A 15,115-nucleotide genomic window follows, 5' to 3' on the forward strand; every position below is an offset into this window, starting at 1 on the left:
GGAGATGGCAAACAAGGACCCAAGTTACACAATTAAAAATGACCATCACACTCTTCACCCATAGTTAAACTTCCCTTTGGGAAGTTCCCTCTTGGTCTTCCAACAAGGCATTCACGGCTTGGTACCTATTTGTTTAATTAGGTCAGCTCCAAGCGGAGAGAAGCCTTAATGAGTATGAGTGTTCTTGGGATAAGAAAAGGGAAGTCTAGAGAATTCAGGCTCTCAATTTTCTGGTGACCCAGTATCTGTATTGCCCCTAACACTCACAACTGTCCTTTGTACTTGTTTTTTTATTTTGTTTTATATTTCTGAATTCCCCCTGTTAAGAATCTTATTCTGTCACTTGAAAAAGTCATGCTATTAGCTCTAAATGAATAAAATATCGGAGTAGCCTGGAAAACTGCACTACATTTCAAAGGTTCTATTAGGTATTATAAGCAAAAAAATTCTACAAATCCCACCTGGTGATCCAAATATATGGTGTTCCTTTGAAGATGATGTGAAAGAATTTCATTCTAGTAGGCATCAATCAAGAAACAAAGGGGATAGAGAAAGAGGGTGTAGAATTCATGAAAAGGTCAATTTTGAAATAAAAAAACAGGTAGTTTACCCCAACCTACTATGTCACAGTACACAACTTTCACAGACATGCTCCCCTGTAAACTGTACAGATGACATATTAAATTATAAAAATCACACTTGGTTTTATAAGAAATTAAGTAGACATGCACAGAAGCTAAGATATTAAGCAGAAAAATCCTTCAAATGGCTTTAGCAGACTCAGTGTTACAAGTTTTACATGTTAATACTTTTCTGCGACATAGAACTACACTTCTTTGGATGTTTCTCATATAACCAGAGGCTATTAAACCCTTTGAGAAATGTTTACGTGTGTTCCTTCTTTTAATCAAGAACAAAACAAATATCTTGAACTTAATCTCTGACATTTAAAAGGCAGTATTATTACAAGTATAACGAATTTTCAACTTACTCCTTTCCAGTAAATTATAGGATTTTTCAATATGCTTTATCAGATGTGGAAGCTACATATACGGTGAATGATAACCCTGTTTTGCAGTCTGTATGTGTTTCCTATCTCACGACCAGAAGCTGGTCGGTGGGTGAGCGGGTTGGAAGGCTAGGAAGAATTTCATCCTACCCCTATCTCCCTTTAATGACGTATAAGTAAAATCTCAAAGGGTCAATAAGAGATCATAATGTCGCTGCAATGATTGCATGGGCTCATGCTTGACACCAATGACACCGATCAAACTGATAAATGAGTGGCTCAAAGTGAGTGGTAATGGGAGACGACACATACAAAACTCTTCATAGCTGACCTTTGGGCTGTGGGCCTCAAGTTTCAGCTGCATGAGCTGTGCTAGCGTATGGTCCCGGACACTGTTCAGTTCGGCCTGCTGCCGTCTCAGCTTTATTAGCAGCAGCGTAAGCTCCTCTGGCTGAAGGAGTACAATTTAAGAATCCAAACAGTGGAAAACAGATTAATTGTTGTCTTAAGTGACAGATATTAAACCAAGATTTCTTGGCAAGTTTCCTCTTATGGTTGACATCAAACATAGTGCCGAGGCACTATGAAGAGAGGTCCTACATAAATGCATAGATATCTAGAGAGATAGAAGGAACAGTGTTACTTAGAAGATACAGCAAAACAACAGTGTATTAAGGCATTTTCTCAGAACTCAAGAGAGAATATTTAAATGTTAAGTATAAAAAAACACAATGCCAGAAAACCATTATAAAGGTTTGTACATAAGAGCTATTATTAAAAGATATTTTAAAATGACACCTAAGACTTTCACAGCAACAGAACAATACCTGCATGTTCAACACTCTATTTTAGAGAACAGAAGGCAAATAAAAAGAATTAAAATTCATGTAAAACTTGGATGATATCTTCATATCATTAAACTAAGTACCTGGGATCTATTAATTGCTTCCCAGTTATATTTTTAAATGTCACTGTCAGTGTGTTCACAGGATATTTTAAATGACCAAAAGATCAGTTTTTATTTTTTAAGAAAAAAAAAAAAAGACAGCACTTACTACAAACAGAAACATTCCTTGAGTATATAAACCCTCCTCCCACACTCTGGGGAAAGCAGAGAACCTTTTGATTTTTGATTGGTTACTATGATCCCTAAGGGAGATAAATTTTCAAAGGCAGAGATAACATTCCTTAACAGGCCAATCTGATATATTTTTCTTTGTTAGAAATGCAATAAAGTATGGTCATTGGCAATCTTACAGGTCATAAAATATTATTTGGTGTTTCTCTGAACTTTGTTATGATTAAAAACTGCAGATGGGCCAGAGGGAGACTCTCATCACCTAAGGGCTACGGTGTGCTCTTAAAACTTCCAGGCCAAGAAGCGTTCCTGAGATTGATCTGTCTTGCCTATACCACAGTGCTAATGCTAGCTCTCTTCTGTTCTGTTCATTTGCTATTGCTCTTTATTTTCTACACGACGCTTCTATACAACGCTTTTAAGGGACAGAAATAATTTTTAACTGTTATCTGAAATTATATTCAAAATTATTGCCTTCAGGTGAGAAAAATATCAGAAGTAAACTATAGTTACTATAGGATTCTTTAGAAAGAGCGATCTACATGGATGAGACAACAGTCTTTTATATTAAAGAGTCAAAGAACATGTATGTGTGGGACTTGAAGAAATTTCACAACAGGAAAAGAATAGCTGCTTTTGCTCTAATGCAAACCACATCTGGTGACCTCATGACTATGGGACAGTCTGTCTTATGACCACCATATCAAGCTCTTGAGGTCTTGCCAAGGGGAAGGCAGGGTGGTGTAAGGCAGGTAGATATTCTAAGACCCAGAGTGATATTTGAAAGAAATACCAAAATAAGGAATCTAGAGACTCTGGTTTATTATTTGCTGAGTTAAAAAGATAAAGAGATTTTCAAAAGGACAAAAGGTTCCAATAAGTTTCTGATATATTTAAACTCTGAGGCAAAATAAAAAACAGGCACATTTTTGACCTGCACAAAAGGAGGTGATAATTAAATTTTATCCTAAATATCCACTAGAGGGAGCAAGGCAGAAGATAAAAATTCATAATATGATACTTAGCATTATCTTAATGCTATAATGCTCTGTGTCTGTCTCTTTGTCAGATCAACAATCTCATATTTAAAAGTTTTTAGTTTTAATCAAGCAATATTTATAACCTTTAATGAATAAGCTGCCAGTAGTTCAAAGCCAGAATATCTTCCTTATATCTAAGCATGTAAAGGATGAAAGAGGAAATAAAACAATGTCTGCAAAACACATACAACATGAATTTGTTTTGATTCCTTCAGGAGGGGAATTTTAAATGATGAACAACTGTATAGATCCTCAAATCACATCTTCACTAGAACTGAGACTACCTACTAATATTAAAGCACAGATAAAAGAATGCCATTAAAATTAAACGAAGTAATGAAAAGTTGTCCTTTCTCTTTAATGTGAAGAATAATAGGGTCCTGGTGACAGAACTCCTTCCCAATTTGAACATAATACTGAGGATGAAATGATAATGGTAAGTACTTGCTAACACCTCGTGTATTATTATAGTACCTCCCTGCATAAATATGTAAATCGTTTTTTTTCCCCTTCTAAAGTTGTTAATCTACATAAAAATTCATGGGAGAAACTTCTTAAGAGGCCCGTAGTGGTACTACACACACTACACCACCCTGCCTGGATTTGTTCCACTAATCAACTACTCCAACTTCTGTTTTAAGAACAAGGGAATTAACATCCAGTGAAGTAAAGAAACCCACCCAATTTATACAATAAACTTTGAAAATATAATCCTATATTTAGGCATTCAGACATTTAGGGAGAGTATCCAGTCCAACAATGAAATGGTTACATGATCCCAAATTCTTTTGATGAGCATCTCTTTTACAGAAGTAGCAATGGTTTTTCTTTGGGAGGAATCCCTCTAAAAATTCAAACTTAGAAGCTCTGTCAGAGACGTGCTATTGTATGTAGCACATATATAAAACATGACATGGTAAATAAAAACACTGAACTCACCGTTTTGCCTTGGAGGCTCTGGGGACTGATAGACTGTAAAGTCAGGCCAGCTGGCATTGACCTCCTGTCAGGCACATAGACATGCTAGGAAAAGGAAGGTACAATATAGATTCTGTGGTCAATGTCAGTGACGAGAAATCTGAAGTTTACATTACAAAATATCACTTAAAATTTGCTATTACTGCTTATGAAAGTAGATATTAAAAGTTAGTTGCAGAGTGGTATCTGAAACTGCATCAAGGAGCTTTTCATACTGTTACATTAACACCTACTGGTTTACAGGCATACCTAGGAGATAACTGTGGGTTCGGTCCCTGACTAGTATAATTAAGTGGATATTGCAATAAAGCAAGCCAAATGAAATTTTTGGTTTCCCAGTGCATGTTAAAGTTATATTTAAACTATGCTGTTATTAAGTGTGCAATAGCATTATGTCAAAAAAATGTATATACCCTAATTAAAAGATAGTTTACTGTAAAAAATGCTAACCATCATCTGAGCTTTCAGTGAATCATAATCACTCATCACAGATCACCATAACAAACAGTAATAAAATGGTTTGAAATATTGTGAGAATTACCAAAATGTGACACTGACACGAAGTGAGCAAATGCTGTGGAAAAAGGGCACTGACAGACTTGCTTGATACAGGGTTGGCTGCAAACCTTCAATTTGCAAAAAAAATGCAGTATCTGCAAAGTGCAACAGAACAAGGCATGCCTGTGTTTATGCTTTAAATGAATTTTTTACCCATCTCTGATTCTGTAATATCAAACACTGGTCATGTGGAAAATACTGGTTCAGGGAGTTATGCAGATGTTGCCACATATCAGTATACAGTTATCAGTAACACACATTTGTTAATACCACCACTGATCTTGAAGCACCGGAACGCTGTCAAACTCAGTGGCAGATATAAGATTTCCACAATTCTAATATTTGCTTGAAAGCTCAAATTTGTCATCAGTGACAAATACTGTTAGTTGTTTCCTGGAAGTGACAGGGTAACATTTCACTTTGAGAAGTGTCTGTCAAATACCAGGTCTGAACAACTATTGTTTGTCTGTCATTCGTTCTTTCAAGTAAAAATGGTGTTTCATAAAAAAAGGAGCTAGTTCAGCTTGCAACTCAATCACACAAATCTCTTTCTGTGAGTCAACCGTAATATTGGTTAGTACTTTGGTACGCAAGAGAAATGCCTTAAGCATATTTCCCATTTCATCACAAAGAATATTAAAATGATATATAATGAAAGGTCAAGATGGAATATATTTTACTGCTTCATCAAAGGGTTTTTAAAGTGAAACTGCTACTTTATTTCTACTGCAAGTATGTGGTGCCAATACCCACCATTGTTCTTGTGATATCTGAAAATGGAAACACAATGAATAATGCCTGATTGCCATTATAAAATAGTTTTGAGCTTATTTATAGACTCCCTGAAAGGGCCACAGGAACCCTCAGGGAATCCATGGACATACTTTGGGAGCCACGGATCACACCAAGGAAAACGACAGGATAGTTTGAAAAAATTTTTCTGGCAATGTTTAAGAAGTTTTTGGAAAGAGGAACAGTAGACATTAGTTGACTGGGAACTAGATAGAGAGCACACGCTCATTTATATTTGTTGTTGAAACAGATGATAAATTTTGACCAAGACTATGAAAAATACTAATACCAGGAGAACACTTTTCAACCACACACTAATAAATTGCATTACAGCAGATTTGTCTTAAATATTGTTACTATTTATTTTATTTGTTTGTTTAAGACAGAGCGCATATGCACGCGCACAGGAGGAGGGCGAGAGGAAGAGGGACAAAGAGACTCCACGCCGAGTGCGGAGCCCCACCTGGGGCTGGGTCTCCTGACCCTGAGATCATGACCTGAGCCGAAATCAAGAGTTGGGTGTTTCGGGCGCCTGGGTGGCTCAGTCGTTAAGCGCCTGCCTTTGGCTCAGGTCATGGTCCCAGGGTCCTGGGGTCGAGTCCCACATCGGGCTCCCTGCTCCGCGGGAAGCCTGCTTCTCCTTCTCCCGCTCCCCCTGCTTGTGTTCCCTCTCTCACTGTCTCTGTCAAATAAATAAATAAAATCTTAAAAAAAAAAAAAGAGTTGGGTGTTTAACCGACTGAGCCACTGAGGTGCCCTATTATTACGATTTTTTTAAAAATCAAACTTGATTTAGCCTTTGGGTATACAAAGTGTTAAAATATCGAACTTTGTTACCATGGAGTTCAAAGTGAGCCTTTTTTTTTGTTGTTGTTGAGGCAAACTAAAGCTTCCTCCAAAAAAAAAAAAAAAAAATCCCGATTGACTTACTCATTTCTACCTAATGCTTATTTATGGAAAAGTCAAACAAACTTTATGCAATGTTATAACTGAAGGATTCAGTCTGTCACAAGGATAAGAAAAGGTACATTTTAAAATGGTATAAAGCAAAAAAATTCCTTAGAATTAAAAAAAGAAAATGACAGATTCTTTTTCTTTAAATGATTTTTTTTTAAAGATTTTATTTTTATTTATTTGACAGAGACAGACACAGCAAGAGAAGGAACACAAGCAGCAGAGGAGGGAGAGGGAAAAGCAGGCTTTCCGCTGAGCAGGGAGCCTGATGTGGGGCTCGATCCCAGGACCCTGGGACCACGACCTGAGCCGAAGGCAGACGCTTAACAACTGAGCCACCCAGGTGCCCCGAAAAACTCTTTTTCATTTTAGGATAGACATTAAAGAAATGGCTGCATGTAGGCTGACTGATCAAAATGACCGCTTTAGTATTATAAAAAGCTAACTAACACAAACCACTCTGAATTCACTCCAAGTAATTTACTAAGCAATGCTTAAACCAACTGCATGTACAAAGTAGATCATGATCTCTATGTATATCTTAATTTTAAAAAAGTATATATACCAGTAAGCATTATTATTCTAATATTAAGTTGGGCATCTAAGGAAGTATTTCAATAAGCCACATATGCAGCTGATTAGAAGATGAGGCTAGCACTTATCTTAGCAAAGAGCAGGATGAGCTTGATATATGAATGCAGGTATGCTGTAAGGGGGGAGGTGTAGAATTTTCAAGTGTGTGAAGAGCCAATAAATATGCAAGTGGTCTTAACCTACATGGAAAGCTGGTGAGATATGCTATCCAGCACAGAAGAATGCATAAAGCATCTGCCACTTCTTTGCTCTTGAGGGACGATGCATTGCAAGCTTAGGTTTTTATATGTGAGATTTTGATACTGCAGATTATTTTTGCTTACTTTTTAAAACAAAAGAGCTGCCTTGCTTACCTGCTCCCTATTTTCTTGTCTTTTACATTTAAAAGAAGGAACAGTGTGGCCAAAAACAAAACACAGCCTCCACAAAGTAGTAGTTAGCACAAGCTGAGCAGACATCTTACCTTAGGGTGGTGGGCTCTGTGCCTGTGGTCTACCGTCACATCTGCTCTCTGAATTGGGGAAGATACTTCTGATCTGTATGTTCGTTGAGGGGAGTATCCCTGATAAGCAGCTATTGACCCATGGGAAGGTGATGTGGGAATAGAGTGCATTGTCTGATCAGAGATATTAACCATGGTTTTAGGACTGGTCAAAGTACCATGACGAGGGAGGGTGCTCTGCTTATTATAAAACTGGCGCTGCTGCCACTCGTAAAGCTGCCACATCGTGTCATCTCTCATTGATCTCCGTTTCTCTTCTGCTCCAGGTCCCACTGTTTTGTCATGAGTGGAAGGGGTGATGCTGCAGATACTCTCAGGCCTGGTCTTGCTGTTTCTTGGGAGTGTTCTATAACCTTCTGGATAGCGCGCCATAACCTGTGCTCTGTGGCTTGGCATATTTCTTGGTAATGTTTGGTAAGAAATTACTCTAAAATTAAAAAAAATAATAATTGAAATGTAAAAATGAAGAAGAGAGTTGTTTTCCAGATTCTAAATGAGAGTACATTCCCCCCTCTTCTGGTAAGTAAAATATATATCGGGACTTACTTTTAAAAAGTTGATCATGGGATATAAAATATTAATGAACAGATTTTAACCTTTTTATGAAATTCAGTTTGATGAATTTACTACATTAAGTAAAAAAAAATCTTTGTTACTTACATAAAAGACTATTCCATACAACATACAGTTTGGTTAAAAAAGGGAAAACACTTATTAGTAAGAATGTCCAAGGTCTAATCTCAAGTCTGTCTCCTTATCTTGTTTTCATTATCAACAGACCCCTAGAATCTTTTCATACATCTCACCAGAACAGGTGAGTGGGAATCACTGTGTAGGAATGGAGTACTGAAGGGCGTGAGCTGAGCCTACATGGCCAAAAGACAGGAAATGAACTACCACAGGTGTGTGTGATTCCTCCATTGCAATGCTTCCTTCATAAAGCATCACTATTTCTGGGAAGAAGTACATCAGTACATTTGTGGTTGGAAGAGAAAATTCCCCTTGATAACTTTTCTTAATTTGAAAAATAAAAATGACTCGAAGCTAAAGCTCAAAACTGAACGTAAAGACAAAAATACTCCAACATAACAATATTTAGGTATACAACTGTAAATCTCAGCAATTTCACATTTCTAGCATAGAAATGAATATTCCACCTTGGTATAAACATTTGTGGGAGGCTTTTTAAAGCAATCTAAAATTTCCCCATAGACATTAAGCATCTAAAATAAAGTTCTTTTAAAATGCCGTAGTTTTGGACATGGATACATTAGGCATATTACTAAGCAAAAATTATTCCAGTTTCCTAAAATGAAAGAATAAAGTAGAATTTTTAGTTTACAATTTTTTTAAAAAAAGGCACTGTGATAAAAACACTGCTTTGAATTTATCAAAACTATCCTTTTGCTAACCTCATGCCAGTAGATAAATAAAAAGAATTTTCAAAAAGTCAATTAAAATTTTTAAATAAGTTAGCATTTGTGTTTCCCCACTATCTTCAGAGGTAGGCATAAGGTGCAATTACAATTCAAATTCTAAATGCAAACACAACCTTTTTAATTAACAGTAACCACAATAAAATCTAGATTTAAAAGATCAATATTAAATCGTAAGTATTCATCTTATGCTAGCATCTATATTGGGCATAAACTTATATCCTAATATAAAATGTAATTCAATAAACCAAATGTGGGAGAGTTGGGGTCCCATAAGCCCAGGTTACCTGACCTCTTCTTTCAATGTTTAGTTAATACTTTTCTTCTGTGTACTGTATTTTCAACACAGAATATATTTTGGAATTGTGCATATATAATTGCATAATATTTTGCTGCCTCCTACTGGATGTTAAAATGCCCAAAAGGTTGGTGATTACATAGACCAGAAAATTTAATGTGTAAGTTACTTGACCATATTCTTCAATCATCTGAGAATCCTTGGCTGACAAGCTGGATGTCAGAGCTGTTTGACCCAAAGACTGTTGTCAGTAACAATGCATACTAATGTACTGCAGTAAGAAAAGACTGCATTGTGATTAGGTATAATGAGCTGGGTGCATTTGAGCTATGAAGTATGGGGAAATAAAAACCCCTGCATAATTTGTGCCCACTAGGGCAATAAAATGATGTTATCTTTACACAAACACCAGAGGTAGTCTCAAATATACCTTTTTGTGGCTTAAAGCACCCACAGAGGGGATAAAGCTGTGAAAAACACAGCAACACAGTGGAAAAAGAGTAAAGTGGAAAAAAGCAGTTGATCCAAAGCCAGGAGGGCCAAGATCCTTGCTCTTCTACTAAGTACAAAGACCTTGGAGTTCATCTGGGACCCAGAGAATGTTGAGTGTGTGGTGGGTTTTTTTTGGGGGGGGTAGTATGTGTTTTGAGAACAGGGTAGGAAAGACCAAGAGCACATAACTCCTTTTAATTTTTTTATTATTTAAAGTAATCTATACACCCAACATGGGCCTTGAACTCATGACCCTGAGATCAAGAGTCCCAGGCTGTACTGACTGAGCCAAATCTGGCAAACTGAAACTTTTGGAGATTTGGTTTTATCATCTATAAGATGATCCAATCACAAAACTATCTTATAGTTCTAAACTCCATGTCTTATTATGTATTTGAAATATTTCCAATTCCTTCAACTGTTTCCCTCTAAACTAAATCTCCTTCATCATGCTGGTTGTTCTTCAGCTTCTCAAAGTTTTCACTTGAAACAGGCTTGCTCAAAATTGAACATTGTGCCTCCCCCTCCCCTCCCCCCACAATCCCCACAAGAACTATTGCAAGCAAGGCTAATCATCTAATGCCTTTGGGGCTGGAGTAAAGGAGAAAGGTACCCAGTACTCTGGTATAACCAGCATAAAAGTTCACTTCTTTGCGGCTTTCTTGCCACAAATATTTCCTATTTTTTTCTCTGCTTGGTCTTCCTTCCTTCCTATCCCCACCTTCTCTGTTCACACTAAAGCTAGAAAATGGAAAAAGTCCAGAGCTGGCAACCCCAAGGCAATCTGCTTGGGAAGCACAGAAATAGATTCCATCCTAGAAATTCTGTCCTACTACTAAAGCAATTTACCCTAACATACCTTGATTTGGTCATTCACAAATTCAAGAACTATTATAGAAACCTTAATATGCAAAAGGCTCTGTACTAAGCACTGAACTATATCATAGAAGAATATACTAATAATATAAATATTAACTTTATATGCAGTTTGGAAATATGGGAAAAGATTATTTATAAACATATCAGGATGGGACATACATTGTTAATCTAAAATACTAAAAACTGTCTATAAACTAATGTTTAAATTCCATTTCAGAAAATCTATTGCACTAAACACCCCCCATCAGTGCTCTGAAGCATTCACAATATGTGAGCTGGACCCCCCTCTTGTAGAGAAGTATATGGAACTTGAACTGTTAACATACCATACGATCATTAAGAGGAGGCTAATTAATGATTACAAAGTTTAAAACGCTCTTCTGCCATCTTTGAAACTACTTTTGAAGAATTTTAATAGAAAGTTAGGTTATTATCAAGTAAATTTATTTTTAGCCCATACACTTTCTAGCATTTTGAGACCTGTTTTTCAAAAACTAGTTTCCTTCAGTGGTTCTCCCCAAAGAAATTCAAATTAAGCAAAGTGTGATTTACTTTTAAGTGAAAGCTTAAGAAATGAACACTGTAAGCTCCTTCATCAGGTTTGGTGCTCCATTCACCAGCAGCTGCCTGTCAAACACCATGAAAACCGTGTCCCTGTGATTCTGCCAGGCAGAACAATGGATTAAGGCACCATGCATCTTAACAGCGCCTGCCACTCACAAAGAAACTTTAAAGCTCTGTTCACAGATGCAGGGATCTACTATTTGATGAAATATTAAACTTTTCTTTCCATCAGAACTTTAAAAGCAAGCCTTTCATAAAGTTTTACAAAATGAATTATACTATGAATAACCGGTAATGCTTCTTTCCACCAATAAAAATTATTTAATTACAAAACATCAACTGTTTTTTAAATTTGAAGTTCATATGATAATGTAGAATTGATCTATCTCAATGATCCAAAGTAGCTTCTAGCCAGTGAATCCAAAGTTGGAGGGGAGAAAAACAGAGAAAATCTTAGCTCAAAATAAACTTCAGAAGCTGTAGGTCTGCATTCAAAAGAAAGTCACACAGAAAGCCTTTACGTATGTTAATTATAACCATCAAGAAACCCAAAAGTTCTTGAATTCAACTAATATTTATGCTCAACAATTAAAAAAAAACCTAACTTCCAGATGTCTGTCGAACCTCCTTAACTATACATTTTCAACTGTAAGAAAGTATGAAATCATTGAGGAACGTGATTTAACTAAGAAGTGAGATTTAATTTGCTGGGTAGAGATTCAGCAAATTTTCTGGCTGGGATTTTTATTATTGTTTCCCTGAAAATGGTTACCTTAAGTACTATCAAACATCCGTTCATCCCCACCCCCTCCCCAAACTAACTCTGGCATCTCTTCAGCCAGAAATTAACAAATATGTCTCACAATTTTCCCTTGGGAAAATCAGAAAAGTGAGTGCTGCGGGTGGAGAAGAAGAAAATGAAAGTGAACATATTGCGGGAGTGTTTTTGCAGTGCTGGTTGAGATAACAAAAAGTGCACCCAGGCCTTTGAGCTGTTCCTGAAAGGAGAGAGACTTTGGCTCACAGCCGCAGACGTCAGCCACGCCAACTGAGCAAACTGGAAGAACGTTCCTATACCTCACAAGTTTCACTGTTAAGTTAATCTTCATTTAACCGAAACACATTAATGTCATTGTTCTGTGGTTTTCTACTACTGAGAAGTAAGAGTCACAATAACTCCTCAGGTAATTCTTCCCACTACATTAAAGTATTTTTAAAATTTTGCATCACTAAATTCCTGCCTAATGATAGAACACTGTTTCTCATTGGTAGGTGCCTGCTTTTCCTCCCTCTCCTCTGGCCTTCATTTTTCATCTCCTTTGCAGGCCCCCACAATCTGCTTGTTCCCTTAAATGTAAATGTTCTTTCAGGTTTTCCTCTAGAATCTTTATTTTATCCAGCCTCCAGCTGAATGAATTTATCTTCTCTCATCCTTCCCTGTAAGTACTTTTGATATAATGATGATGTCCCAAACCTTACTCAAGTCCAGATTTCTCTTGGGAGCTACAGACTACAGGCACCTCAAATTTAACCTGTCCAATCATTTATTACTTTCTCTCTTTCCAAATCTTCTCCATGAGGTTAAAGGCACCAAACCACCCTTGATGATCAGAGGCCTAAAAGCAGGGTTTCATTCTTGATTTTCCCTAACACTCAAACCAGACTGCGTGTGTTCAGCTTGCAACACTACCTCTTACTGGCTGTGTCTCTGGACACAGTGTGGAAATTTATTGTGCTTCAACCTCCTCTTTGGGAAATGGGGATAATTGTAGCATCAGGGTTATAGGATTGTGTGAGGACCAGATGAGTCAAACTAGACTAGGACTAGTTTGCAATCAAGCATGTCTAAGCACTCAACTAGTCTTGTCAGTCCTACCTCAAATACACCCCCTTTCTTTCCTTGTTTCACTTACTCCTATAGCTTTTGAACTTTCTCTAATCTGTTCTCCAGATTCTGCAGCTAGACAGATCTTTCTGAAACACCAATGTGAACACATCTCTTCTGGCTTATCTCTCCAGCCTCCTTTCTCCGACACCATCACAGCAGATGCATCTAAGCCATACTGGATTTCTCTGGATTCCTTTTCCTGCTCCCTATCAACTCTGCAGTTTTGTAGATCTAAACCAAGATAAATATGCCACTTTTTTACATTTCATTTTGTATTTCACTTCCTGCAGAAGGGTTTTCCTGGACCCACAGGTTGTGTTGGTTGTCCCTGTTCTTGTAAGTATCATGTTCTTCCTTCATTTTGTCACAGTATACTGGACTTGTTTATTTAATTTTCTTCTCTACAGGGTAAGGACCTCTTTGAGAAATCTGGACAGAACAATGGGAGACAGAGAAAAAACACTCATGTCTGATTACCACAAAGAAGGGAGACAGAAAGCTATAATGTCTAAAAATGCAATTTAAACTACTATTTTTCAATAGGTGTGTCAGAAACCATCTCCACTGACATGGTGTGAAAGAAATCTGGGTTCAGAACACAGAACAACAAGACACTTACCCCCTGGTTTCTTCTTCATGGCCCCTCCCCTTCTGGATTTTAATCCACTGTTCCAACTGTTGCATTGAGTTTGTCCTCTGGATGACTCGATCAGCCTCTGTGTGTAAGGGCCCTGTATTTGGGTGATTTACACCTCTAAGATCTGCCAGGCTAACATTGACTGTTTTGTTCTCCGAACTATTCACATTGACTGGCCTATAGTGTCCAGTCTGAGCTGGGCATGTTGACCCGCTCTCATATTCAGATGGCAGAGAATTCAACTTTACGCTATTAATTTTTGTTAAAGGTCTATCTTGACCATTCTTCTGAAATCCATACTTTTCAGCTTCCAATGCCTTTTTCTCTTCATTTTTGCTTATTTCCTTGTTTTTCTGGTTATTTTGGACCTCTGGTTTAATCAGCACTCTATGGTTGGGAAAGTTATTGATTTCTTTAGTTGGTGCATTTTCAGATGTAATCTTGTCCACTCTGAAATCAGAGAAGAAAATCATAGTAAATCAGCTGAAACAATGCATGTGTTATTTCTTGGATTCAATCTAGGAAAAATGCAGAATTACGTTTGACTTTATGAAAAAAACTGAAAGGGTCATAGAGGATAAGCCTATATAAATCCCTAATGTTGTGATATGAAAATTCAAGTACAACATCAGAATGCGTAAATAGAAAGAAGGTGGGGGGAAGAAAACAAAATACACAGTGTATAAAGCACTGAAGGATAAAAAGTGATGAGTGTCCCCGTTAGAAATCTGGAAATAAAGCAAATTAGGATTACCCTTTGAGAGTAAAACCACAAAATCCACACTTAAAGGACCACAGCAGCTAGTCATTTGAAATAAACAACGTGGCTTCCAGCCAGGAGGGTTTAACTCCTCTTGAGACAAACATGAGTCTGGTTTGTGGAAATGGCTACACCAAGAAATTATAGTCTGATGCTGTCGAAGATCTGCACCATATGACTAACTAGTGTGTTTGCATTCAAGAGGACCTGATTTTTGGTTAAGGGCTCTCACAGCCAGACTGTGTGTGTTCAGCTTGCAGCTCTACCTCTTACTGGCTGTGTCTCTGGACAAGGTGTGGAAATTTATCATGCTTCAACCTTCCTCTTTGGTAAATGGGGGTAATTGTAGCACCAGGGTTATAGGATTGTGTGAGGACCAGATGAGTATATCAGTGGCTGCCACACACTTTATTACTATTATCATTCTATCTATCACACAATTTTGAATTAGAATGTGGCATTCCGTGTCCATCTCCCCACTGGAAGAATGTACTGCTTAATAGTACGTGACCGGGCCACCAGTTTTATTGCTCACCATTCCAGTCATTTTACCTAGGTCTTTTTGATGAGAATCAGCTTCTCTGAGACCAATCACTTCCAGACTCTGACAAGACCAAGCTGAGTGTCTGAACCTGCACGAAATCGCCAAGATCGTG

At 37.4% G+C, this 15,115-nt stretch overlaps 1 protein-coding gene across 18 annotated transcripts in view; it reads right to left on the minus strand.

Moving 5' to 3' along the window:
• The window catches only part of PLEKHA5 (pleckstrin homology domain containing A5), a 238,691-nt gene that overhangs the window by 64,700 nt on the left and 158,876 nt on the right, over positions 1 to 15,115 (minus strand). For 12 of the 18 annotated variants that reach the window (XM_073877900.1, XM_073877902.1, XM_073877904.1 and 9 more), the window contains 5 exons: positions 13,682 to 14,149; positions 7,467 to 7,932; positions 4,067 to 4,150; positions 1,341 to 1,460; positions 462 to 515 (listed from right to left, as the gene is read on the minus strand). In XM_073877900.1, coding sequence (XP_073734001.1) covers positions 462 to 515; positions 1,341 to 1,460; positions 4,067 to 4,150; positions 7,467 to 7,932; positions 13,682 to 14,149 — 1,192 coding nt within the window. The remainder of the gene's footprint in view (positions 1 to 461; positions 516 to 1,340; positions 1,461 to 4,066; positions 4,151 to 7,466; positions 7,933 to 13,681; positions 14,150 to 15,115) is intronic. The other 6 variants (XM_073877909.1, XM_073877912.1, XM_073877906.1 and 3 more) reach the window with 2 other exon arrangements.

This window comes from Callorhinus ursinus, unplaced genomic scaffold (assembly GCF_003265705.2).
Source record: "Callorhinus ursinus isolate GAN/ISIS: 27379988/994484 unplaced genomic scaffold, GSC_fseal_2.0 scaffold27, whole genome shotgun sequence".
Classification (NCBI taxonomy): Eukaryota; Metazoa; Chordata; class Mammalia; order Carnivora; family Otariidae; genus Callorhinus; species Callorhinus ursinus.